This window comes from Sminthopsis crassicaudata, chromosome 4 (assembly GCF_048593235.1).
Source record: "Sminthopsis crassicaudata isolate SCR6 chromosome 4, ASM4859323v1, whole genome shotgun sequence".
NCBI classification, from domain to species: domain Eukaryota; kingdom Metazoa; phylum Chordata; class Mammalia; order Dasyuromorphia; family Dasyuridae; genus Sminthopsis; species Sminthopsis crassicaudata.
This window is the reverse complement of record NC_133620.1, coordinates 22,879,985-22,906,413: the sequence shown is the minus strand read 5'-3', so window position 1 is coordinate 22,906,413 and position 26,429 is coordinate 22,879,985. Positions and strand designations below refer to the sequence as shown.

At 44.4% G+C, this 26,429-nt stretch overlaps 1 protein-coding gene and 1 long non-coding RNA gene across 2 annotated transcripts in view; one reads left to right on the top strand and one right to left on the bottom strand.

The window, feature by feature from the left end:
- The window catches only part of SLC1A7 (solute carrier family 1 member 7), a 72,434-nt gene that overhangs the window by 3,575 nt on the left and 42,430 nt on the right, over positions 1-26,429 (bottom strand). The window contains exons 4-8 of the mRNA XM_074265905.1: positions 12,656-12,698; positions 10,726-10,948; positions 4,573-4,672; positions 3,042-3,275; positions 885-1,079 (exon numbers count right to left, since the gene is read on the bottom strand). Of these exons, the coding sequence (XP_074122006.1) occupies positions 885-1,079; positions 3,042-3,275; positions 4,573-4,672; positions 10,726-10,948; positions 12,656-12,698 (795 nt within the window). The remainder of the gene's footprint in view (positions 1-884; positions 1,080-3,041; positions 3,276-4,572; positions 4,673-10,725; positions 10,949-12,655; positions 12,699-26,429) is intronic.
- Positions 14,061-26,429, top strand: part of LOC141541628 (uncharacterized) — a 31,648-nt gene continuing 19,279 nt past the window's right edge. Inside the window, exon 1 of the long non-coding RNA XR_012481855.1 lies at positions 14,061-14,345. This is a non-coding gene — a long non-coding RNA (uncharacterized LOC141541628). The remainder of the gene's footprint in view (positions 14,346-26,429) is intronic.

The window sequence follows — 26,429 nt, the reverse complement described above, 5'->3', positions numbered from 1 at the left end:
AGCCAGCCATTTAGCTGCCTGGGCAATGGTCCCTGGAAATATAAAATAGTTATGTATAATGTGAAATAAATATAAAATGTAAATATAAATTTATATGGAAAATAAGGATAATAACAGTAGTGGCTCTCATTTCTATAGTACTTGGAGGTTTACAAATTGCTTTCCTCCTGATTCTGAGATACAGGAAACAGAAAGATTGTCATCTCTCTTTGACAGATTCAGAAACTGAGGCTCAGGGGAAATGACTTGCTTGTGGTCAGCAAGAGACAAGAGAAAGAATGATGGCTGTGGGTTCAAGAGCCCTGGGTTCAAATGTTGCTTCTGCCACATACTGCCTTTGTGGGCCAGTCCCCTATTCTCCTTGGGCCTCAGTTTCCTCATCTGTTAAATGAGAGACTTGAACCAGCTGGTCTCCTGGGTCTTCTCTGGCTCCTGAGATGTGACTAGACCCAGGCCTCCTGACGCCCCGTCCAAGGCTCTTGGAAACTGAAGCTTGATGAGGTTAAACAATTTGCTCGTGCTCACAAAGCTGTGCAACATAAGCCCCGGGTCTCTGGGCACCAGCTGAGCGGCTCTCCGCTTCCCCAAGCTGCCACGAGAGCTTGGAGGAGAGCACGGCAGGGCCCGGGACTGGCGGCCCTGAGCACCAAGGAGCAGCCAAGGCAACTAACTGCTGGGGTGGTCTTGGAAAAGCCCTTCCCTTCTCAGGTCTCAGATGCTTGTCTGTGGGATGATCAGGTTGGACTTCTTGTTCTAAAATTCCCTGTTCTAAGCCCCCTCCCAGCTCTGATACCCCCAGTGCATGGTGGGTGTGGGAGGGACTTTGGCCCTGGTCGCCCCCTCTTCCCCTCGCCCTCCTTTCCTTGCTCCCCGGGGACTGGCACCTGATGGTGATGATCTGGCCCAGATCCAGCTCGTAGTTGTTGACTTGAGCGATGAAGATGGCGGCTACAGCTTCGTAGAGCGCCGTCCCGTCCATGTTGATGGTAGCGCCTACGGGGAGCACGAAGCGGGCGATTCGCCGGTCGATGTGGTTGTTCTCCAGCAGGCACTTGAAGGTGATGGGCAAAGTGGCTGAGCTGTGGGGGGAGGCGGCTTTGGCTTCTGCTCCCCAGACCCGGAGCCCCCCACCCCCACCCCGAGCTCTTTGGCTGGACCCCTACAGGCTGGTCTCAGGATCTGGACCAATCCAGCCTTAGCCCCAGGGAAATGGCCATGGGAGCACTGCTCGACCTTAGTCTTTCCAGCTTTGTGTCCCCATTGCTTACCACGGTGCCTGGCACAGAGTAGGTGCTTGCCAAATGCTTGTTGACTGACCCACTGACCTTCCTCCCATCCCCATTAGACTTATGGGAGACATGCTGCTGAAGTACCGGGGGATCGCCCTAAGTCGGAGCTTGTGTGAACATGGGAGCACAGAACCTCAGAGAACCTCAGAGCTGGAAGACAGTGTTCTTGTCAGTGGCCCACAAGTCCCTCTTGAAACTAACAAGGAATCCCCATAATCCCCTTTCTCATGAATGTGTCCAGTTGTGGGGAGCTCACTACTCGCGCCACTCCATTCTCCTTGGGGCCAGTCTTCTTGGTGAGGAAACCTTTCTCCATTCAAGCTTAAATCGGCCCCTCTAGAACTTCCTTCCACCCTTCCCATCACTCCTGGCTGCGTCCTCTGGGGCAGAGTGGAAAAGACCAATCCCTTGTTCCCAAGGCAAACGCCCAAATAGGGCCATCGTGTCCTGCTTCTCCCCCCAAGCCTTTTGTTCCCCTGGCTAAACGTGACATGGACCCAGGTCCTTCACCCCGGCCGCTCTCCCCCTTACACGGGGGAGCCCAGAGCTAAACAAAAGACTCCTGATGAGGCCCGATGAAGCCAGGGTCTGGTAGCAGGACCCCCTCCCTATTCCTGGGAGCTGGGCCCCTCTTCATGTAGCCCAAGACTGTACTGCAATCCTGACCGCCATCTTGTGCTGCTGGCTCCCAGGGAGCCCATTAAAACTGGCGGATTCCGTTCAGAACAACTGCTGGCCGACCACCCCTTGCTCACGTTGTTCCTGAAGTTGGAGTTTCTGGAGTCGATTCATTGAGCCCGAGTCTCTGGTCTGGCTCTGGGAAAATCTTTTCACGCTGTGGATTTGTTTTTCTTCTAAAATTCCCTCCCCCTAGGGAGAGTCTGTATCCTAAGTTCCCTCTCTTCTGTTCCCAAGGTCCCCCTTCTCTAACACTGCCTGTACTATGTTCTTCCCATCTTTGATACTCTCTATTCTAAGAGTTCTTTTGGATCTGACGTTTTTTGTTAGCCCCCTCTAAGCCTAGACACTCAGTTCTAAGACCTTTCTAGCTCTGACATCATTCTCTGTTCCAAAGCTGCTTCCCCCTCTACCTTCCCTTGTCCTAAGATCCTTCTCACCTCTGACATTCTCTCCTCTAAGACCCGTTCCAGTTCTGACATTCCCTGCTCTAAGGTGCCTTCCAGCTCTGACATTTTCTGTTCCAGGATCCATTCTTCTCCCCCCTCCCCAGATTTGCCATTTTCTGCGTCTAGGAGTCTAGGTTTGGAGCCACAGGTCAAGGGCGGTGGTTGCGATGGCAGCAAGAATGGCCTGTAATTAGCCCCAGATGCCCGGGCCTGATGAGCCCAGGACTTTCTCCAAGAGCCAAACGTCTTTGGAGATGGCTTCTCCTGCCTGCACAGAATGTCCCTGCAACATCCAGTTGGGAGAAAGCCCTCCCATCCTCTTCCCCTCCTCCTTTCCCTATTCCAGCTCTATCTTATGACTTGGAATCAGAGGATTCTGGTTCCAATCTCTGACTTACGGCGTGCCAGCTGTGTGTCCTTGGCAAAGGAGCTTCCTAATGGAATTGGGCAAGATGTTCAGCTGTAAGGCTAAGATTTTGTAATGACAAGTCTCTACTCCGCCCTTCTGTGGTTCTAGGCCTTCAGGAGACCCCAGATCTGAGTAAGAGTCAGTGGCTATGGGATTCTCAGACCTTTAACTATTTGGAACCCTAACCCCCAGGGATGTTCAAGCCTCCGATTCTACCTGGAAGATGTGGCCAAGGCGATGAGCAAGGCTTGGAGGATGCCCCGGATGAAGATGATGGGGTTCTTCTTGGTGATGACAAAGTACAGCATGGGGAGGATGAGGAGTCCGTGAACTATCAGACCACACACTATGGTGACAGCATAGAAGCCGAGCTTCTTCCCAATGGTTGTGGGGTCATCCATCTCCAAGATCTTCCCAGCGATGAGGAACACAATGCCAAAGGGGAAGTACCTGTGAGAGTATGGCAGGCACTTCTCCTGAGGGGGCCTTGAAAGCCCTGCCCCGGTACCCCCTCCCCAGGCCACCCCCAGTTCCCTGCACCCTCTGAGGCTCCCAGAGAACTTGGATGGCTCAGACTGTCTGAGCATCTCCACAGTGAGCTTCTGGTCAGAAAAGGCCTTGGGCTACTGATTGTTCTTAACTGTGCATGAGACCTCGACCAGTGAAGCTGGTAGGGAACCTTAGGACTTGGAATATCAGAGCTGGAGGAGTCTTAGAACAGAGAATGTCAGAGCTAGGGGAGCCTTAGGACAAAGTATAACACAAACCCTGGGAGGGAGGGTTGCAAGTACTATTAATCCTCATTTACTGACAAAGAAACTGAGGCACAAAACCAATGGTCCTATTCATCAGCTACCAGAAGCAGGATTTGAACTTTGGCAGCCAAGGGCTGAAATGGATAGAGCCCTGAACCTCGGGTCAAGAAGGCCTGAATTCAAATCCTGACTCAGTTATTAATTGTGTGACCCTGGACAGGTAATTTAATTTCTTCTTCTTCTCCTTTTTTTTTTAAATTAATCTCTTCTAACCTCAGTTTCCTCATTTTCAAAATGAAGATGACAACAGTACTTACCTCCCAGGGTTTTGTGAATCAAGTGATATAATATTTGTAAAGAACTGTGTGAATCTCAAATATCTACAGAAATCTTGACAGTGATGATAATGATGATAATGATGATGAAAGTGATGGTGGTAATAATAGTGATGAAGATGATGGTAATGGTGGTGATTAAGGTGATGAGGGTGGTGATGATGGTGGTGGTGATAAGGGTGATGATGATGATAATGGTATTGGTGATGGTATTGATGATGATGGTGGAGATAATAGTGATGAAGATGATGATAATGGTGATGATGATGATGGTAGTAATAATGGTGATGAAGATGATGGTTATGATAATTGTGATGAAGGTGATGATAGTGATGATGATGGTGGTGACAAAAGTGATGAAGATGATAATGGTGATGATGATGGTGGTGATATTTGTAATGATGGAGATGGTGGGGATGCTATCTCCCTTGATTTCCCTGTGCTCTGTCGGCTTCAGCAACTTTCCTCTCTTGACTCATTCAACGTGTGATTCTGAACAAGTGCCCTGCTCTTTTTGAACCTCTTTGAGATGGGCTGATAACTCTCGCACCCCTCCCCTCAGAGGGTTACTGTAAGGAAAGCATTTTTCAGACCATAAAATGACCCAGGGAGATGAACTCTTCTAAGCATGTGTGACCCCAGTTCCTGCCCACTCACCACACAGCCACAGCCACGATCTTCATGACAGACTCATTCAAGCACTGGCAGAAGCTGACGAGGGGGACTCCGCTGTCCCCCATGCGGCCCAGCATAATCCCTGCAGCGTGGATGCAGAAACATAACACACACAAACTCTAGTAAGGATTTTAGTGGCCGTTGGATTGATGAGTTCCAAACTCATGTTGGGGCAGTCCATCCTCCTTTGGAAAGCTTTCCTTCTCTAGATGTTGCCCTTGCTATCAAGTCTAAATGTCCCTCCCTTTAATTCCCCCCCGAAGCTCCTGGTCCTGCCCTCTATGACCAATCTCTCTTCTACATGACTTCCCTTCACTTTTTTGAAGATTTCTAGCTTGTCCTCTCTTCCTACCGCTGGTGACTTCTCTTTTTCAGAACGAAAAGCCAGACACCATCAACAACACGATCTCTGGTCTTCTCTGAATTTTCCCTAATATAGTCACGTCCCTTCTAAACTGGGGTGCTCAGAACTGAGCTCACTATTCTGACCTGCTTCAAGGCCAGCGAGATCATTGCCTTCCTTGTCTTGGACACTCTGGCTCCTGCTCCAGCTGCACCTTTAACCATGTTCTATCTCTTTAGGGAACTCTATCAGGAGAGCCCTCTCACTCACCTTTCTATTCCCTGCACCAATTCACTGATTGGAATCATAGCACTACTTCTCTGACCACAGGTCATACTCCATATAGACCAATTTCCTGATTACAATGGCTAATCAACAAGCCAACGAACAACACTTATTAAATGCCTACTATGTCCTCTTACTTTAAACTTTAAGTACATATGACTCATCTTTTTTTGGGGTGGGAGGAGGATTTAAATTTTTTATTAATTTCTTTCTTTTTTTTTTTTTTTACATCACCTTATTTCCAAATATATCCCTCCCTTCTCTTCCATCTAGAGAACCATGCCTTATAATAAAGAATAAAAAGGGAAGCAAGCCTGAAGCAGGACAGCAAACTGAACCAACAATTTGAGTCTCATCATATACAAAGTGATCCACACACATAATCTACCTTTTCAAAGATGGGAAGGAAGTATATATTGCTGTCTTTTTTCAGGGCCAGGTTTAATCGTAATTACAGAGTGTTCAGTATGGGCCTGAGTAAGTAAGTAAGTAAGGTTTTCTTGGTTTTGCCTATTTCACTTTCACCAGTTCAAAAATCTTCCCATATTTCTTTCTATAGCCATTATTTCTTATGAAGCACTAATTTTGCATTATTCATGTTTTACAATTTGATTAGACATAACCTAATCGATGGCTGTCTTTTTTGTTTCCATTCTTCACTACTACAAAAAGTGCTGCTATAAATATTTTGGCAAATATGGGGCTTTTCTTTTGGTTTTTGATCTCCTTGGGATCTATACTATGTAATGGAATCTGTCTCAAAGGGTTGTGGGTGATTTCATCTTCCCAGGCTTTTCCAAGTTGCTTTCCACAGTTGGACTAATTCCTAGATCTTCCAACAATATATTAGTGCACCTGTCTTTCCAAAACCCCTCCAATATTAATTCTCCCACTTTTGTTCTCTTTGTCATTTATCTGGGTGCAAAATGAAAGTTCAAGGTTGTTTCAATTTATATTTCTCTTAATACTAATTTGGAAAAACCTTTCATATGGATGTTTACAGTTAGCGATTCTGATTTGGAAAACTGTTTCTTTATGTCCTTTGTCCACTTACTTCTCCATTAAGAAAAAATTCTTAATTTATTTGTATTTATTTCCTATGTATTTTGGCAAACTCTTATCAGAGATATTTGCTGCAAAGACATTCCCAGTGGCACCTAGTTGTTCTGACTTTGTCCGTGTGAAAGCTTTTTAATTTCATGACATCAAAATGATTTTTCTTTTGTGAAAATGCCCCTTTATCCTTCTTTAAAGTTAAAAACAATATCTATGAAAAGTCCTTAATATGATTATCTTGTTTCTTTGTTTTTTAGTGTGATTTTAAGAGTTCAGATAATTTTTGTGTTTATTGTGGTATTTCTGCCAAAATAGTTTCTGGTTTTCTCAGCAGCTCTTGTTAAATAGCTCTTATCCAAGTAATTTATATTCTCAAGTTTATCAAGCACTGAGTTACTAAGATCAATTTTTCTGATTCTTCTTTGTATCATCTGTTCAACTTGCTAGCTTTTTTTCTAGTTCTTTTTTTTTCTTAACTGATGCCAATTTTTAAAAAAAGAATTACTGCTTTGTTATATAATTTGATGTCTAGAAGTTCCATTTCTCCTTCATTTCTCCTTTTTGAATTACTGAGATCCTAGGATTCTAGATCCTTTATTTCTTCAAATGAATTTTGTAATGATCTTGTCCAGCTTTATAAAGGATCTCTTTGTAGTTTGATATGACACCAAATCTATAAATTATTTGAGGGATTATTATTTTTATTGTATTAGCATGCCCAGCCATCATCACTAACTATCCTTCAATTATTTAAGTCGTTCTTTATTGCTCTAAAGAGTTGCCTTTGGGGGCAGTTAGAACACAGTGAATCACCTCCAGCCCTGGAGTCAGAAGGACCTGACTTCAAATTTGAGCTCAGACATTTTACACTTACTAGCTATGTGTCCCTGGGCAAGTCACGTAACCTTGATTGCCTCACTCTCTTCCCCCCAATATTGCCTTGATAAATTGATTCCTAGATATTTTCTACATTTTGAAATTATTTTCACTGAGACTTCCTTTCTATTATTTTCTTCTAGAGTTTCTAATATATATGGGATGCTACTGATTGCATGGGTTTATTTTGTATCCTGAAAATTTACTGAAAACAATTATTCATTCCAATTAATTAATTTTTTTTGCCAATTTTCTTTTATAAATACATCATCATGCTGTCAGCTAATAAGGATGTCTGTGTTTGTTTATACCTTTAATTTTTCATATTTCATTGCCATTTCTGGAATTTTTAGAATTCTGTCAAATATCACGGGACATGCTTGCGACTGGGAAAGTCTACTGTCTCCTCATTGCAGATACTAGATTTGGAGGTTAGATGGTTATTATTTTGTCATATCAAAATGGCTGCTTTACTCTTATGCTTTGTTGGAATTTTAGCATACATGAGTTGTACTATGTCTCTGCATCTATTGATAAAATTATGAATCATTTTCAAATTACTTGGGTCATATCAACTACATCTCAGCAGAAATGTGGGTATTTACTCCTATCCCAATTAATTACAGAAGTGTTAAACATCTCTAGTGAGTCAGCCAACCAATCAAAAGTAACTGAGGCATGCAGAAGTTCTTAATTAATTTGAAAGGATCACAAAGGCTTTGGATCAGTGGATTAAAAACAAATTATGTCTCAAGGAAATTATTATAATTTGTTGAACAGAAATAGTTAAATTCTACAGGGTTGTGGATAAAACAGAAAAACAAGTTCAGAATCACATACATTATAGTAGCAATCCATTTGGGCATTTGTTGAATCCAATGGTGAAGACTCCTAAGAGAAAACTGCCCTTTTTTTTGGTGGGGGGAGATTTGTTGAAGAGAGTTTTGTCTTTTTTCTCTCCTTGACTCTCCCTGTACTGACCAGGAGAACTCAGAAGATCTGGACTTGCCATCAACATCAGTAATTATTTTTTATGCAGTAGTAATTAATGTCAGCATTTGCCTTTAAAAACTTGTTACACCATAGCTTTAGGACTTCACAAGGGCTTTGATCATTGGAGCCTAATGTAGAGTGTTATTTACAAATAAAGAGAGTTATTTAAAGTCATAGTGACCCCACAAAGGGAGGAAAAAAACTCTTAGTAACCAGGAACCATGAGTTTATGCACTGGCTACATGTGCCCTCTAAGTTTAAGCCCATTCTCCCTAGGATCTTTTCTTTTTAATTTAAAAAAATTTTTTTAAAAATAATTTTATTTAATTATTTTAATGTACCATATTAATACTTAAATTATATAATTATGTAAATCTAAATAAAATAAAAATATATTAGTCAATCAACACAAATTTATTTATTTTAATTTATAGTTTTATTTTAAAATAATTTAATATTTTATTTATTTTATTTTGCAAAATGTTGTTATATTTCTTTAATTTTTATTTGATTTTGTAAGGCATTTAGGGTTAAATGACTAGCCCAGGGTCACATAGCCAGTGAGTGTTAAGTGTCTGAGGCTGGCCATCTAGCTGCTCCTCCCCCCAGGACCTTTTGTATGTAAGTTTGGGAAATATGTCTAGAGTTGCTCTTGCTATGTCTGCTTACCAAGTTTTACTAAAAGTTAATCAATTTTGACTGGTGGCCAGTGGAGAGCTCCTGGATCACAATTCTAAAACTCTGATCTCATTTGGAGTTACCCCAAAAACACTGAGTGAAAGTACTAGTACCAACTACTCTCTTGGGGATCTGTCCTGCCAATTCAAGGGGGAGTTCAGAAATTAGGGATTCTACATATGTATCAAGGAAGAACTGGTGCCAGTTATTTCTGAACCATGGTTAATGATTTCATGGCAATAGGGAAGTATGACAAAGGAATGGAGAAGGACAACTTTTCTGATTTTTCAAAAAGGTTGGGAAAAAGTTGACAAACTAGATGTCTATGAGTCCAGACTGGGATCAAATACTCCCATTGTTCTGTTGCTGCCTTGGTACCCTTCCATCTTTATTCCCCCTTTCCAGGGATACCTGTATTTTCTGGAGGAGCCAAGAGACTATTATTTTATCTCACAAGCTTCAGTCCAGATCTACAGCTATCTAGGTAGCTTCTTCATTTCAGCTCTGCTTTCCTTCTCTGTCTACATCTGTTGCTCACTCCCAACTTTGAATGTCATCTCCTTCAAAGCATGTTTTCATTCTATGTAGTTGCAGAATGTCTAGCATTCAGCAGCTGTTTAAAATGCTTGCTGATTAATTGGTTGATCCAGCCGTGTCCCACTCTCCTTTTTAAATCCAAATTTGTGGGCAAACTGAACTATTAACATCATCAGCAATGAGGTGATGGAGGTTAATTCGGTAAAAGCCAGGACTTGTCAAAGACACATCTCAATGACTGAAAGAAGCTTCATCTGTGTTAACCTGATTTGCAAGGATTTAACTTTATCTGAGAAATTCTGCTATCCCTCCATAAGGAGATGACAGGGATTTTTTAAAAAATCAACTTTGTTTTACTTTCTTTTTAAAAAATTAATGAGCAGTTATGTCTTACGTCCCGATTGAACATCAGAAACAATAAGAAAATCCTTGTAACGAATATGCACAGTCAGGCAAAACAGAGTTCTTCATTGGCTATGTCCAGTAATATACATCTCATTTTGTACCTCGAGTTTATCGTCTCTCTGTCAGATGGTGGGTAGCACGTTTCATCAACAATCCTTCAGGATCACGGCTATCATTGCACTGATCAGGGATCTTAGGTGGTTTTTTTAGGGTCTTTTACATTTATTTTCCTTTGTATTATTTTGATCATCCTATAAATCCCTCCTCATTCTGCTCATTTCATCATCATCACTTCATGCAAATCTTCCCATGTTTTTCTGAAATCTTCCCCTTCATCGTTTCTTACAGCATGTAATTACATCACGTCCATATCCCATAACTTGTTTAGCTGTTGTGCAATCGATGGACGTGCCCTTGATTTCCAATGCTTTGCCATAAATGTTTTTGTATCTCTGTGTTCCTTTCCTTTTTTCATATGAGAATATGGATTTTCTTAAGCCTCTAGAGGCAGCGCAATGGATAGAGCACCAGCCCTGAAATCAAGGAGGACCTGAGTTCAAATCTGATCTCAGACACGTAACATTTTCTAGCTGTGTGACCCTGGGCAAGTCACTTAACCCTAATTACTCCAGCCAAAAAAAAAAAAAAAAAAAAGAATAATCTCTATACAGAGACTGGGAGGGATCTCAGAACATGGACTGTCAGACCAGAGAATGTTAGAACTGGGAAAGCCATCATCAAGCCTCTAGTTTAATCTACAGTTTATTCTACAGATGAGGAAAACTGAGTCCTGGGGAGAGGTGATTCAGTATCATAGACACGGTGCAGATCTTTCTCCCAATTAGGTGCCCTTATGGTAGACCTAATGCAGCTGGTTTGTTTTTTCCCTCCTTTGATCATGGCCCTGAAGAGACAAAGACCCCACAGAAAGGTGACTCTGGCCCCAAGTGGTGGACACCTACCCATGGTGGCCGAGAAAATGACGATCCCCAGCACGTTCATGCCGTCGCTGGTGTCCGGCTCGGACTTGTACACCACCTCGGGGGCAGGTGTGAGGTCCAGGGCGAAGTTCTGCACCTGAGAGCCGTTCTCCTCCTGGACCCCGTAGATGAGGATCCGGTGCGGGGTAGCCTCCGACGTCTCTGCCTTGTTCGGCTTGACCATCGGGGTGGTCTTGGTGCGATACTGTTGGGAACCATCCCCGTCCCCACCGGGTGCCAGGAGAGCAGTCAGGGGAGAAGAGAGGAGAAGCTCAGAGAATTATTACTTGTGGCGCTATTCCGAGAACAGGCACTTACTAAATAGTTGTAGCATTGAAGGAATATTAATTACTCTATATTAATTGTATCTATGTATTGTAATGAATATTATAATATACTCTATATAGCCATTATACATAGCTATAGCTATTATACATATAGCTCTTATGGTAAGAAACATTACTATTTAATAATAATAATAATAATAATCAAGAGGCAACATGGGATGTTGGATGGGAGTTAGGCTGCAAATTTGATTGGTAAGAGAGTTTCCTCCATGGGTTTTCTACACCAATAAAATCATGAGTTGAGCTAAAATCAAAAGGGATATGATCATTATTAATCACAGTATATAATTCAGATATTAGAGTCAGCAAATAGATAGGCAGGGGGCTAGCTTTAGAGTTGGGGAGACCCGGGATCAAGTCCCACTTTAGATTCTTACTAGTTGTGTGACCCTGGGCAAGTCCCTTCACCTCTGTGCCTCAGTCAATTCATCTGTAAAATGTAGGGATTGGACTCAGTGGCCACAAATTACCCTTCTAGATCAAAATTAATGATTAATATAGATCTATATCTAGTAATATCAATTGATAAGGAGAGCGACTCATCAATGAATATAATTACTTCTTTTACTTAGTCCCTTATGGTTCCCCGTCCTCATTTGCCCTTCAGTACAAAGGGGATCGTTATTCCCCTAGAGAAGCATGGAGACAGAGTCCCAGAGAAGGGAGTCATAGAGCATCCCCAAAGGGGACCGTCCACCCTGTGCTAGAACACTTCCCGTGAGGGGGAGCTTGAGATTCCTTGGGCAGTTTGTTCTGGTTCTGGATATCTGGAACTCTTAGGATGTTCAAGATTACATTGATCAGACATTTCCCCCACAATCCCCTCTTTGCTCCTCTTCCTTACTCCCCACTCCATCACTCTCCCTTCTCAAGCCAACCTGTTCCCTGTTTTCTTTGCCAGCCCTTTGGGTCCTCTGGCTGCAGCCTATTCATCTCCAGTTCCTTTACCTGATCCTCACCCTCTCCTAATCCTTCTCCTTCGAGGTAGCCCAGATCTTCAGTGTCCCTCCCAAAGCCTGGGCCTAGAACTGCAGCTACTCTCTGACCTGGCCAGGGAGGAGGAGGATGGGACCAGCTTCTCCCTGTCAAGCCGGTATTCTCTTTGCCAGCTGCCAAATCAGACTTTCCAATGAGGTTTAATTTAATTCAACATTTGTTAAATGTCTAGTATTTTCTGGCCTAAGTGCCAGGGATACAAAGCTAAAAACCAAAGGCTTTTGATGGATACTGAAGAATCCCAGCTGTATCAGAAAAGTAGCCTGGGAAGCAGAATGCAGAGCCTTGAAGGGATGGAATTCTTTTGTTTGGGAGCGAGTGAGTGAGGAAGGAGGTTTGAAGCATTGGGCCTTGGGTAACTAAACGACCAGGCTAGAGTACCATGGACATTTCATGATGAGGGGATGGGGAGGATGGGAGATGCATTGTGGGAAAGGTCACAAGAAGGGAGGGGGGTGGGCATTCCATGCAAATGTTGCCAGTTTGGCTAAATTTGACCCCATTGGACTGTTCTCCTGGGTGGTCTCCTCCCCTCCTGTTTCATTCCATTCCAGCACTAACCCACTCACCTGTTTGAAGGTGGCTTCGACCAGGTTTGCTGGAAACATATTCCTGGAAATAGAAGGAAAGGAAAGGAGTGAGCCAGGTGAGATGCTCTGTTCAGAGCCACACTGGCCCCAAAGACCCCGTGGCATTAAGGCCCTCACTGGACTGGAAGCTCCTTGAAAACAGGGACCTTGCCCTGATCTCTGGGGACCTCAGAATTACAGGTTGTGAGCTGGAAGGAACACAAGGGGCTGCCTTGGCCTGCTCCCATTTTAGGCTGGACAACTTGGCCGCCTCCAAGGTCACTGGGTAGTAAGTGCACTCCCTCCACTTGTCTGCCATTTAACATTCTCCTGGGCCTCCGAGGAGCCTCTTTCATGAAGCCTTCCTTGGTGTCCCCAGCTTACAAAGACCTCCCCATTGTTCAGCGCTCCCAGATCGTTCTGAAAAGGTTTCTGTCTTCTCCCACCTAGTACAAATGTCTAGGTCAGAATTTCCCTTCCCCAAACACAAAATAATCATTAGAAAGCTCTTGATGTATGCTTGCTGAACTGAAATCAGTTAAACGGTGAACAGTTATATCCATGTAAGGTATTCAGGAAGACCCGAGTTCAGTGCTAAGCAAGTCAATTAATTACTGGCTGCCTCAGTTTCCTTATCTGTAAAGTACAGATAATAATAACACACAATTCCTTGTGTTGTAAGAATAAAATGAAATAACATAAGTGCCTTGCAAACCTAAGTTTTATATAAATGGTGACTATCATCACCATTGTTGGGATCATTGTTATTAACACGTCTCAAAAAGCCCATCTTTTAGGTACTAACATTTTGCTGGTTCTGCTGAGAGTTACAGTAGTATTAATTACCCGAGTAAGGGGCACAGGTGGCAATCTGATGCCAGCATGGATCCTAATGAATGAGAAATGCTGGTTCCAGGAGAGCTCTCCTAATGTACAGTGAAGGGGGGCAGAAGGAGAAGGATGGAGGGAGAGAAAAGAAAGGGAAGGAGTGAGAGAGAAGAGAGGCAGAGAGAGAAAGAAGACAAAAGAAGGATGAAGAAAGAGGAAGGAGAAGAAAGGAAAAGAAGAAAGATAAGAGAGAAGAAAGAAGAAAAGAGGAAGAAGAAGAAAGAAGAGGAGGAGAAAGAGGAAGAAAAGGAAGTAGAGAAGCAGGAAAGAGGAAAATGAAGGCCTCTTGGGCCACATCCTGCCAGATCTGGAGGATTGGCCAAGCCCATTCTCCCCTTGCTGAGGCCGCCCACTGACCCAGGGTTGGGGTGTTGCCTGGCCTGGCTCAGACCAGGCTCCTGAGATCACTGAAGGTCAGGTTCTTCCAGACCCGGTGGACTTCACCTTCGAGGCAGCCTCCCCTAGCAGCAGTGCTTTCCAGATGCTGAATGGGCTCCGTCACTATGGTGACGGAGAAGTTGTTGCCCCATCCCTTCCAGCATCTCTTCCCAGCCTGACCTCTGGGCTCAGGACCTGTTCCTCTCCTCCCCGGGGGTCTGGGGGTGAAGGTGGGCCTGGGGCCGCAGGCTGGGCGGCCTTATCCAGGACATATTCGAAGTTCTTTTTCATATCACAAGTTTACTATTTAAAGTGTTTTTGTTTTCTCACTGGTGCGATGTCACACCGCCCAGGCCCTCTGAGGGGAGAATGAGGCCTAAGCATGTGCACTTAGCCAAGGCCGAAGATGGAGCCTGCCCTACAAGTGAGCTGGTGGGAAGCAGCAGGGAGTCAGGGGGCGGGGGGCAGGGAGTGACCCCAATACGCTGAGCAGGGATCGGGCGGAGATCTAGAGCTTGGAGACATCAGGCCCACTCCCAGCCACCTGCCGCTGAGAAAGCTGAGGGTCAGTGATAAACAAGAGGTTTGCCTGGGTTACGAAGCAGTCGGTGAGCATCTGTGTGCTGGGCAGCATTTGAACTCAGGTCTCTCTCACTTCAAGTCCCACAGCTCTGCCTGTTCCCCTGCTGACCTCAGAAAGGTCCCAAGGGCCAGGCCCACTTTATGTGCCCCATGAACAGTTCAGGACCTCAACTCCCATCATAGAGCTGGGCCCAGATCTCGGATCTGCTGCTTCCTTAAGCCTGTTCCCAGATGCCAAGCCCTGCCTGGAGCTACTCAGGCACCCCTCGTGCCAGCTTGTGCCCCCCAGCCTGCTTCCTATCAGAGCGGGGTTGAGGAGAGCCGAGCTCAGGGCCCAGGACTTCCGGCATCCAGCCGGCCAGGGCCCAGGTGGGGGCTTCCAGCGTCTCCCTCAGCCCCTAAGCCTCCCGAACAAAGGCAGCCCTGTCCAGCTCACATAGCTACAAGAGGTAGGATGGTCCCTGGAAGCGCTGCCGGCACAGGACTCCCACCTTGCCTCCGCAGACGCCCCAGTGCAGGTTTCAGAAGCTGAGTCAGAGCAAGATGCTCCAAGAGGCTCCCAGCAACCGAGCCAAGTGCTCAGTCTTTGGTCCTTTGTCCTGCTCAGAGCTCTGGACGTTGTGCTCTACTTAGGAGGTCACATTTTAGGGAGCCCGTGACCATCTGAAGGACGTCCTGGGAGGGGGGGCAGGGCAGGGGAATTGGAGCGACTGACAGAGTCTGTCCTAGCTTGGGAACTGTGCAGAGTTCACAGAATTCTGGAATCTCAGGCTTGCAAGGGGCCTTGGCGGGCAAGCCCAAACGAGAATGCCCGCTTCAGTGCCCCTGGTGAATGACTACCCATCTCTGCCTGATGGGGTGATAAAACCTCTACTTCCAGGAAAAAAACAAAACAAAACAATTTTGTTTGCAGAGAACAAACCCAACCTGCTGCTCTGCAGCCCTCCCTCCTCCTTGGGGCCTAGGTCTGCCCCTGGCTCCAAGGAAAACAAGTCGTCCCATCTGTCAACCTTGCAGATGCTTAGAGATGCCCATCCCCCTACTCTTCCCTCCTCCCTGCCTTCCCTAGCCCTCCCTGCGGCAAGCTCTGTCCTCATGATTCATCCTCCTGTGGAACCATACCGGTTGTCTCCCTCATCATGATCTCCAGCTTACGGACCTCAGTCTGAGAACTGAACCAATTCTCCACATGGAGTCTGACAGGGCAGTGTTACTTATCCTTCGAGGCTCCCTTAATAACATCAGAGATCAGCCCCCTCCCACCGTGCGGCTGACACAAGGCAGTGCACTGACCCCCTTTGCCTAGCTGCTGTCCCCAATCCTGCTCTCATGACATTGATTTTTGAGCCCCAGTGGAAGACTTTTTGTTTATCCCAAATTTCCCTTCAATGCAGCCCAAATCTCCATCAGCCTCAGGATGTTTTTGTGTCTGAATACTGACTCTGCCATCCAGTGAGTTAACAACCCCCCCCCCCCCAGCTTTGTGCCTGTCTGCAGATTTGTCAAATCTGCCATCTTTGTCAAGTCACCAAGAAAAATGCTGACCTCCAGGGAGCCAAGCACAGTAATCCCATTGGACACTACCCGTCACATCGGCATCGGGCTATTGGCCAATATAAAATTGGTCCGTTGGTCAATCTATCTTTGACCATCCAACCAGGTAGAAATGCATCCATTTATACTCCCACATTGACATCTCCTCTTTGGGTAGCAAGCAGGTACAAGTCCATCCAGTTGTATTCTCACGTAACTTGAGACGCTAATGTTTTGCTGAAGTCTAGGTGTGCTCTATCTGCAAATCTTTGAGTTACTCATTTAACCATCGTGTCCCAAAAGAGAATAAGGTTACGTGGTACGGCCTGTCCTTGGCAGGTTCTGGGCAATCACTGCTTCCTTTTCTAGATGTTCATCAACGATTTCCTGCGAGAATTCTCCCCGGAATGGAAGCCAAACTCACTGACCCGGAGTTGGGAGGCTCTGCTCCCTTCATTTTCTGAAAGTTGGGACTTTCCAGTCCAACGGTGCTCCTTCATACTCCCTTTCAAAGATTTCAGAAAGCAGCTTGGACTCTGATGGACCAGCTCTTTCAGGCCCACGGATGTCATTCACCAGGGCCAAGTGGCTTGGCCACTTCCCCAGGGAAGCTGGGACTCTTCCTGACTTCTTATTTATCTTGGGGATCAGCTCCCAGTCAGTCACCTTTCTCCTGCCCGTCTCCTCATCAGAAAAGTGAGAAGCAAACTAAGGACTGAGCAGTTGTATCTTTCCTCCTCTCTCAGTTGCCTTCATCCCATCCATCCCAGGCCAAGGCCTTTGCTCTCACTGAATCTCCTTTTCCCTGCAACCTCACTGGAAATACCAGCCTCCCTTTTTTGGTCCTTAACTTCACTCTCCAAATGGATTTCCCTTCCTCAGAGTTCATCAGACAGAGACTGGCCAACCACTGGCCAGTTATTTTATAAAAGGATATTGTTTCATGGTTATGAATTAAACTAGATAATTGCTAAATGAGGGAAGAAAAGAAGGAAAAAAAGCAAAGAATGAAAGAAAAAAATGAAAGAAGGAAGAAGGAAGGAAAGAAAGAAAGCAGGAAAAAGGAAGACATTTCCTACTGGTCTAATCTCTGATAATACGGCCAAAGAAAGGAAGTATTATAGTCCTTCAGGATTGCTTCTTTCCCTCTCCTTGCTGCCTTCTGGGTTAGGTACAAGTATCTTCTCCCAAGCCTAGCCCCTCCACCGAGCTGGACTCCCGCTAGCTTCTAGTTGAGGTCTAGCGGAGTGGAGTCAGCTTGCTTGGCTAGCCGATCCCACTATCACATAGTCAGTGCTATGGGAGTCTCAGTGATAATTGAACGCATGAGGTCACTGAGAGAGAATGGAGAGAGAGAAGAGGACCTAGAACAGAACATCAGCAGATATCTAGAGGGGCCTGCCGGGTGTAATGGCACAGAGCCGGGTTAGAATGTGAGCTTCTCGAAGGGAGGGACAATATCCTCCCAGCCCATTTTTTGTCCTCCGCACAGTAAATACTTGGTGACTGAATGACAGGATATAGAAGTTAGGGAGCTGCACAGGAAGACTTGACTCAAAGGTCTTGGCGACTCCTTGGACATCTGGCTTGAGTGTGGGGGCGGGGGGGGGAGGAATGGCTCCAAAGTTAGGAACCCGGAAGACTAGAAGGAGGTGGTGTCCTTGACAGACATGAAACCTTGAGGTGGGGGAAGTGTCAGGATAAGCTCCAAGCAGAAGGTGGCACTTATGCCAGGTCGCAAAGGGGGCCGGAAATTCTACGAGGGAGGGGAGAGGGAGAGCACTCCAGGCATGGATCATAGGCCCATAGATCTAGAGACCTCAGAAGCCCACTCGTCCAATCCTCTCATTTTACAGATCAGGAAACAGGCCAGAGAGATTAAGAGATGGCCAGGGTCTCTTAACTGTGAGTGAGTGAGATTCAGACCCGGCACTCCACTTCAGAATAAACGAAGAAAGTGAAAGATGGGGGAGAGCCGGGGCAAAGCGATGGAAAATGGTGCCCTTCACTAGAGCAAACAGGGCAGGTTTCCTGGACCACCTGGGCCTGAACAGCCAAGCAGAGGCTTTTAGAAGGAAAATAGAGTGTACCGAAGACTTTTAACTGCTGTGTAAATGCCATTATGTGCATGTGTGCTTCCTCCAAGCCTGTGATTTTATTACTGTAAGGAATTCTTGGTGTCAAAATCCATCCCCGGCTACATGTCCACATTTTATCACCACAGAGAGAGCCGATGGGGGCTTTCAGGGTCACAGACAGAACCGGTCAGTGCAGGTGTGAGTCCAGCTCTTTCTGACTCCAAACCACATCACCCTCGTGATACAGGAGGAAAAGGCTGGATTTGGAACCAGAAGACGTTGGTTCTACTGATTCCTCCTTGTGTCACTTTGGTGAGACCTCACACAATTCAGCCTTTGGTTTGCTCGTCTGTAAGATAAAGGACTGAACTAGAAGACTCCACCTTCCATTGAATATAAACTCCCTAAAGAAACAGAGGAAAGAAAACCTGAGCCCTGAGGACCATTATATTGTCTCTAGGCTTACACTGAGCTAATCAGATACGTAAAATATAGCTACTGCATATACATAAACAATAATACATATATTCTATATATGTATAAATGTGTTATGCATATGTGTGTGTATATATATATATATATATGTATATATATATATATATACATACAGAGACACATCTCTATCTATCCATCTATCTACTGTGAGTGCTGGAGTTGGTTCTTTTGGATCTTCAAGGTCCAGAGTGCTGAGTCTTCTGGGCCCTCTTTGGCACCTCGAAACAGAGTCCTGGAAGCTTCAGAGCCCCTGGCCTGGGGCAATTGGTATCGAGCTGATCAGAACATTTTGCTTCCTGCCCCCTGCCATTCCTTGGAGCTTCCAAGATTCCACTCTGTATGCTAAGGCTTTCTCAGGACCCTGCTCTTGCTGCTTCCAGATATAGATCCTTAAGACTATGTGTGGCTCATCCATGGTCTTACTGGTGCTTGCTTTAGATTGAGGATCTATCCTATTTCTCTTAGGTATCTGGCTGACTTTTTCTGCAATTCTGAGGGAGAAGTGGTGAATGGTGTTTTGTTTTTTTTTTTGTTTTGTTTTTTTACTGGACTTCTTGATCATTATTCAGTCTACTGAGAACTTCAGATTTTTGCCAGAGTTGGTATGGGGGCCACCCAGGTAGCCATCTTGGCAGGTATGACTCTCTTTCCTAATGCCTCATTTATACTGTGTTCAACCTGGCCTATCATCCCTGCTCTCCTGGTGATCCTCATTTTCATTTCTTCAGTGTTGATCCAGTTTTTTTTTCATGTTCTAGTTCTTCAGCCTAGCCCCCAATCACTAGCATATCCACACCTCCTCCAGCCTAAATTTTTCTTCTCATGTCCAACTTGTTCAGAAACTTGAGCCCATCCTAAACTCCTACGATCATTTTGTCCCTTTTTCATCCTTGCTCTTTTATTTTTATTTCCCTGATCCTATCCTTCCCTCTCCAAGTCATCTTCCAGGCATCTGCCTCACTAGGGCATAGATCTGTTAAGTATTTACCTCCCTGGACCACTGCATCCTCGATGGAACATGAATTCCTGGAGGACACGGGCTATCTTGCTTTGGGATCTATGTATAAAATCTATGTGTATCCAGGACTTAACACAGTGCCTTACTCACTGAGCGTCCCTAAAGGATTGCTAAGGTTGGAATTGTATGAGTCTGGAGGTAAAAGGGCATTTAGATTACTGTGGCAAGACCGGCACTTTAGGAAAATCATTTTGGCATTTTGGGATAGAGTAGGAAGAAGCCGGATGCAGAGAAACCGTCAAGATAGCTCTGATCCATCCAAGAGCTTCTGAGGAGCTGAACGAGGGTGTTGGAGGCAAAAGTGGCAAGAAGGAGATGGGTTCGAAAGGTGTTTTCAAGGGAGAAATGATAAGCTTTAGCAAGAGACTGGCTATGGGAGTGAGGAATTAAAGAAGGAAGCTAAGTGGAGAACCTAGTGAATTGGGAGGACCTGGACAGCAAGCTCGGAGAAGGGGGTGATTTGGGAGGGAAAGGTCGTGAGTCCTGTTCTGAAACTTGCTGTGTTCGTGATACCTCCAGGGCTCCTGATGTCCAGGTTAGCTCTCCAAGAGTCCATCGTGATGTGAGTCTGGAATTCAGGAGGCCGGTTAGGTGTTGCCTAGTATTTTTCTTGGGCACTTCAAACTCTTATCCAGAGCAAGGTACATAAAACTCAGTCATTACTTAATCTCTCTGGTGTTTTAATGAGCAGGGATGGGGAGGAGAGGGAGGGATGGTGTGAGGCTGTTCAGTTCTCTTCCTATGAACCAGCCTGGTGTCCTGAATCTTAACACCAACTTTCCAGAGTCCTCTACTAATGACTGAGCAATGAATTCATCACTTGGCGGGCCGTCTGGGACATGGTCTGGTTGTATTTTCTTGGATCGTATATTGAAAGGAGCATTGAAATCTCCCAGACTTAAAACCTCTGAGTCTCCTTGGCTTTCCTCCTTTGGCCCTGCATCCTCTCAGTCATCAACCCCTGGTGATTTTTCAAAGCTCCATCTCTTGTGATCCTCCCCTCCTCTTCATCCCCACTATCTCTTCCTTATAGGAGGCCATGCTGTCATCACATCAGACCTGGGTGATTACAACAACCTCCTGCTTGGTCTTCCTGTCTCTGGGCTCTTTCTTTCCAATCGTCAGTCATTGGACAGACAGCCACATTTTCCTTAAACCCCATTTACCACAAAACTCTCCTGCTGTACCTTTCATGGCCTGGCCTTCAAGGCTTTCCACAGGCTGGGCTTGATCTTATCTGCCTGCTCTTCCCTTCATATAGTCTAGGCTCTCCATGTTCATTCTCATTTCTCACCTCTACTTATCCCATTTCCCAAACTCGGAAAACAGAATTGGCTTGGGAGCCAGAATTCTCGGGATCAAACCCAAACTCTGCTCTATACTCTATTATCTTTGGCAAATCACTGAGCTCTTCTGGGACTCAGTTTGATGATGTATAAGGTGATGGGGTTAGAACAGATGATTTCAAAGGGCCTTTGCTGCCCGAATCTCTGACGATTTTCTTCCTTCAAGGCTCAGCTCAGAGGCCGGGTCTTCCATGATTCATCTTTACCTCGGTACATTTGCACACGATACCCTCCCCATCCTCTGAATGCAGCCCTTCCCCATATTTATCTTCTTCCCAAGTGTCATCTTCCCTGGGAAGCCCTCCCTAGTTCCATTCCTTTCTCACTCCTCAAATTACCTTCTATTTATTTGACTGTTGTACGAGTTGTATCCACCTAGCAAAAGGACGAAACTGAAGGACAAACGTTGCTTCCCTTTTCTCTTTGTAATACATGGTTACAACAGTAAAATAATTTTAACTAAAAATAATAATATTAATTAATAATTTTAAGAATAGGAGGCAATTTAATGAACCTTAAGGTTCACTTGGTTCCCTCTTCTTTGGATGTAAGGAGTTCATTTTAGAGGAAGAGCTCTGATTTCAGTCCCAATCACTCTGAGTCACTCGTTAGCAAGATTTGCAACATGGGCTCGCGGCTTAAGTCTACAATTACATCCATATTTAGTGAACTTTTGGTATCTGTGGTTAAGGTAAAATGCAGTTTAATGGAAATGTTTGGGTAACTAAACAGCAAGTAATACTGTAGTGTCTGCGGAGAGCATGTAGGAATGTAGGGAATTGGGGGAAAATCTTACTTTTTCTTGGGATTTCCCTTACACCAAGTTTTCCAACCCAAAAAGGCCGTAGAGCCAACGAGAGTCCTCAATCTGTCTCTTTTCTACTGTAGCTCAGGCCTCCCTCTGTCCTGTGCTTTCTTTAATTTCTATATTCTGGAGACCTTGGAGTCTTTGACCTCCTATTCTGAATTGGCTTGTCTTTATTACACAAGTTGCAAAGGGTGAACCAGTGTCCCACACGATGACTGATCAATTCATGAAGTTGTATGGCGGCCGTTCATTTCTTGTTTCACTCGTGTCCTGCTCTTTGTGACCAATTTGGGGTCTGCTTGGCCATTCCTTTCTCCTGTTCGTACTCCTGATCAATCAAAAAGTGTTCTCCTGTGATCTAATCACCAGAACCATCTTTGTAGCCTTAACAATAAAGTAGAAGCATCTTGGACTCTAAGCCAATGCTTCAAGAATGGAATTGATGTTCTGTCTCCTCCAATCTTCCTGGAGCCATTTGTTCTTCCTACGTTCCATCGCCCAGCCTTCATTTGTTGTATCCCATAAGGAGAATGGAAAGTCTTTGGTAGTCCTGTGGACAGGACGCTGATTCTGGAGTAAAAAAGTGTGGGCTGAAATCCTCCTTCCAGTGCTTCCTTAATACCTGTGTGACCTTAGACAAGTCACTTGTGCTCGCTTGATCTCAGTCACCTTATCTGTAAAATGGATCTAATACGGCTTTTGATTTTATATTCCCCGAATCTCACAGAATAACTTGCTCTTGGGGGCTGCTTAATACAGGTCTCATGAGTTGGCTGAAGTGAATACTTTGATTTTATGATCACGCTTCGGCCTTCCTCTCCCTTTCAAGGCCTAGACCAGACCTAACTTCTAAGGAAACTTTCCTGATCCCCTTAGTCTGAAGTAACACCTCCCTTCAATGGGACCTTTTGGTCATAACTGCCTGAAGTCCATGTTGCCTTGGGTCATAACTCTCCTGCCTCTTGTGCCTAGCTGGTACTTTAAAGACTGGTTCAGAAAAGTGAAGGGTTAAGTCATAAATTCAAACTTACTGCTTCCTCTGTACTTTTTTTTTTTTTTTGCAAATATTTCATCTTCTGAAATATTTCCTTCCTTATTCAGATTCCCAATGATTTAGCACATACACAGACCATACATTTAGAGAAGCTAATTAAGTGGTAGGAGAAAATGAACAGGAGAATTTGGTGAGTTATTTCCCTTTAAAAACTCAAGAACAGCACAAATTCAACATCATAAACTCCACTTTAATAATGCTTATAAGAGATAAAAAGCACTTTCCTTTCAACAACTCCAGGGAAAACGTATTGCAAATTCTAATTTACAAATGAAGAAATTGAGGTTCAGCACTTAGCATAATGACTGACTGGCATTAGCAAGCACTTCATTCTGGTAATTGGTTAATTTTTATCTGGAATCAAAATGGATGGGAAAGGGCAGCTAGGTGGCCCTGAAGACAGGAGGACCTGAGTTCAAATCTGTTCTCAGACACTTAACACGTCCTACCTGTGTGATGTTGGATAAGTCACTTAACCCCATTGTCTCAGCAAAGAAAACAAAAAACAAAAAACAAACCAAAAACCAAAAGCCAAAAAAAATTGATGGGAATAATATTTACCTTGCACCTATTATAAGGCAACTCACCTATTCTCTTCAATTTTTGAAATATTTCTGGCCTAGACATCAAAGCATTTTTTTTTAAAGCACCCAAGACTATAACTACTGGGTCAGGAGACTTGAACTCTTCAAGCAGAGCTAAGAGCTCTCTTACTACTTATTTCTCTTGAGTTTTAACTCCCTGTTAGCTAATTTTTTGACTGTTGTTCTAGCCTTTCAGGCCATGAAGTCATTCTCTTTGGTGGAGAGAACAACAGCAAAATAAACAGCCACCCCAACACACATGAAATCTAGTCTTTGTAGGAAGACCTCCACTGACGGGACTCTCACTACCTCCCACAGGAAAGATGAGTGACAAGTACAGCTTCACAAGGCCGATGCTTGTAGAGAAAAACTCCAGGGAAACTCAATCATGTCACTGGAGACTGTGGAATCTCCCATCCTGACTACTCCCCATCGCCTACTCAAACCCTTGCCAGTGCCCTTCTCTCCTCTCTGCCCGAGGGATGGGGAGTGGGTTACTTAATCACCCAGCTTTCCAAAACAAATGGCCTCTGAGTTGAGAACAACCATGGAAATATCTTCAAACCAAAGGGATCAATTTTCACTGAGTTAGAAGCAACCATAGCCAGAGAATAAACTTGGAATGCTGGACTCTCCCCAGCCCCCAGCCAACATCGAGAATCCCAGGGTCAGGGATCTGGGCCACAGAACCTTAGAATCCCAGAATCTGTCCTCCTCATCCCCTGAGAAGGTTCTCCTCCACCCCATCCAGCATCCGGGACAAGCAGTCGACCGGGAACTCACTCCCCTGGGAAGCAGCTCTCTCCCTTTTCCAGGTAAGTCTACTTGCTCAGCCTCTTCCTTCAACAGGCCTGTAAACTCACTGAAGAGGACAATCCTTCCAACAAAGCAGATTGTAATGCACCAAAGCTTCCCCATCCAATACGCCCGTGTCCTATCTTAACCTTCCCACAGAGGAGGGGAGAAGGGGAAACAGCATACTGCGATCCTTCCTTCTTTTCTCTCACCATTGGGAGCAAAGAGTTGTTGACCATCAGCCCTTGTTCCTGGCACGTGACAAATTCCCCCTCTCCCCCTTCCTCATTGACATCCTAAATCCTGATTCTTTTCCACAACTTCCTATTTGTCATGTGCTTGTAGTTTATTTGTACCCCCTATGAGCCTCTCAACTGCCCTTTGACTCATACTCAGTGTTAAGCCTTTATAAACTATAGTGTTCCATGCATCACAGCCATGTAGCAATTATGATGTTAAAAAGAGACCTTCATACCTGCATTCCTCTTCCTGGTTAACTCTGGAACTAATTTCTTGTTCATTTACTCTCTCTCTCTCTCTCTCCTCTCTCTCTCTTTCTCCTTTCCTCTTTCCCTCTCTTCCTCTCTTCCTCTCTTTCTTCCTCATACACACATACTAATATATATATTTATTATATATACTTATGAATGTGTTCCATAAATTATTCAACTAGCAACTAATTATCTGGTTAATAGGAATTCTTCATCCACTTGCTCATTCTTGTGTGGATGGTTACTCCAAACCCTTCTGACTGGTTATAAAGCTTTTCTAGGAGGTTCTATGGTATTTTATGAATGGGTGCAACTAGCCCAATGTCTTCCATAAGCAGGAGTAGATTTCACCATTCACAAGAAATTTTCCTTCCACATAGACTTTGTACCGTGTCTCCTTCATGGTCGTGCTGAGCATCTTAGGGGCACGTGTGCCTCCATGTTTGCTACCTCACCACATGTGTGCATGTGTGTATTTATCTATCCGTCTGTCTAGCTACCTATCCATCTATCAATACGTGTATACACGATATTAAAGACCAGCATGAGGCTGAAGAAGGTTAGCCATTGATGCTTCCAAAGAATTTCATGTTATTTCGATGGCTGGATGGAGACGCCACGTTGGAAGTGAGTCTTTAGAGCAGCATTTTGCTCTGCTAAATCAAACATTTTTTGAACTAATAAATGAATAATAAGCACAATGGGATCGTATATTTCATGATAAATATATGATATCATTTAGCAAAGTCTATCTGTTCCCAACTAGCATCCCTATCAAAGATGACCTCAATGCCTAGATATGTATATATAATATTATTTTTCTGATATCCACATCCCATAAAAGTTTATGAAATAGGAAAGCAGGTATAGAGTTAAGTGGTTGTTGATGTTCTCTTGGTTGCTCTTAACAGAAATTAAGGAGGTCTGAGATTTTTTCCATCTCTTTTTTTGGATACCTTATGACTCAATCCCTCAATGCCCTCGGTTGTGTTGCCTTCAGCGTAGCTCCCCTTAAGTACACTCAGTCTAACCAATTTGTTAGGTTCGGGTTCAGGCTCATGGCCAGGGTGCCAGGGCTTTTGTTTTCTTTAGTCCCATTTCTCCCTCTGAGAACCTTTGGGACTATGTTGTTAAGAGTTCAAGTATGCTACTTCCACTTTCCTTGATGCTGAGTAGAATTTGTAATAAAAATCTCATCTGATCTTTTCTCTCTTTCCCCCATTTTGTTGTCCTTCCAGCTTAACCTTAAATACATTGAGAATCATTCTGTTAAGTTTACTTTAGCTCTCTCGTCAAATTTTTTAAACTTTTTTTTTTTTTTACCCTTCAGCACTTAACTCTGCTTTATGAATCAATACTCCCCCCACCTCTGATTGGGGTTAAATGACTTGCCCAGGGTCACACACTAGGAAGTGTTAAGTGTCTGAGGTCAAATTTGAATTCAGGTCCTCCTGACTTCAGCGCTGGTGCTCTCTCTCTCCACTGCGCTCCCTAACTGCCAAATCAATATTTCTGATGAACTACATCATTCTTCTCTGTAAGATAAAACAAATGAATTTATGTTCAAAATGATATTGCCCTTGGCAACCATATTGCCAAGCAACTAGAATGCTTTTGGGGGCTTTTTTAGTTTCCCATAATTCATAGTGCTTGAATTCTAATCAATCAGGTATTGCTATTAAGTTGCCTACTGTATTCTAGTCAGTTAAAATCGACATTCATTA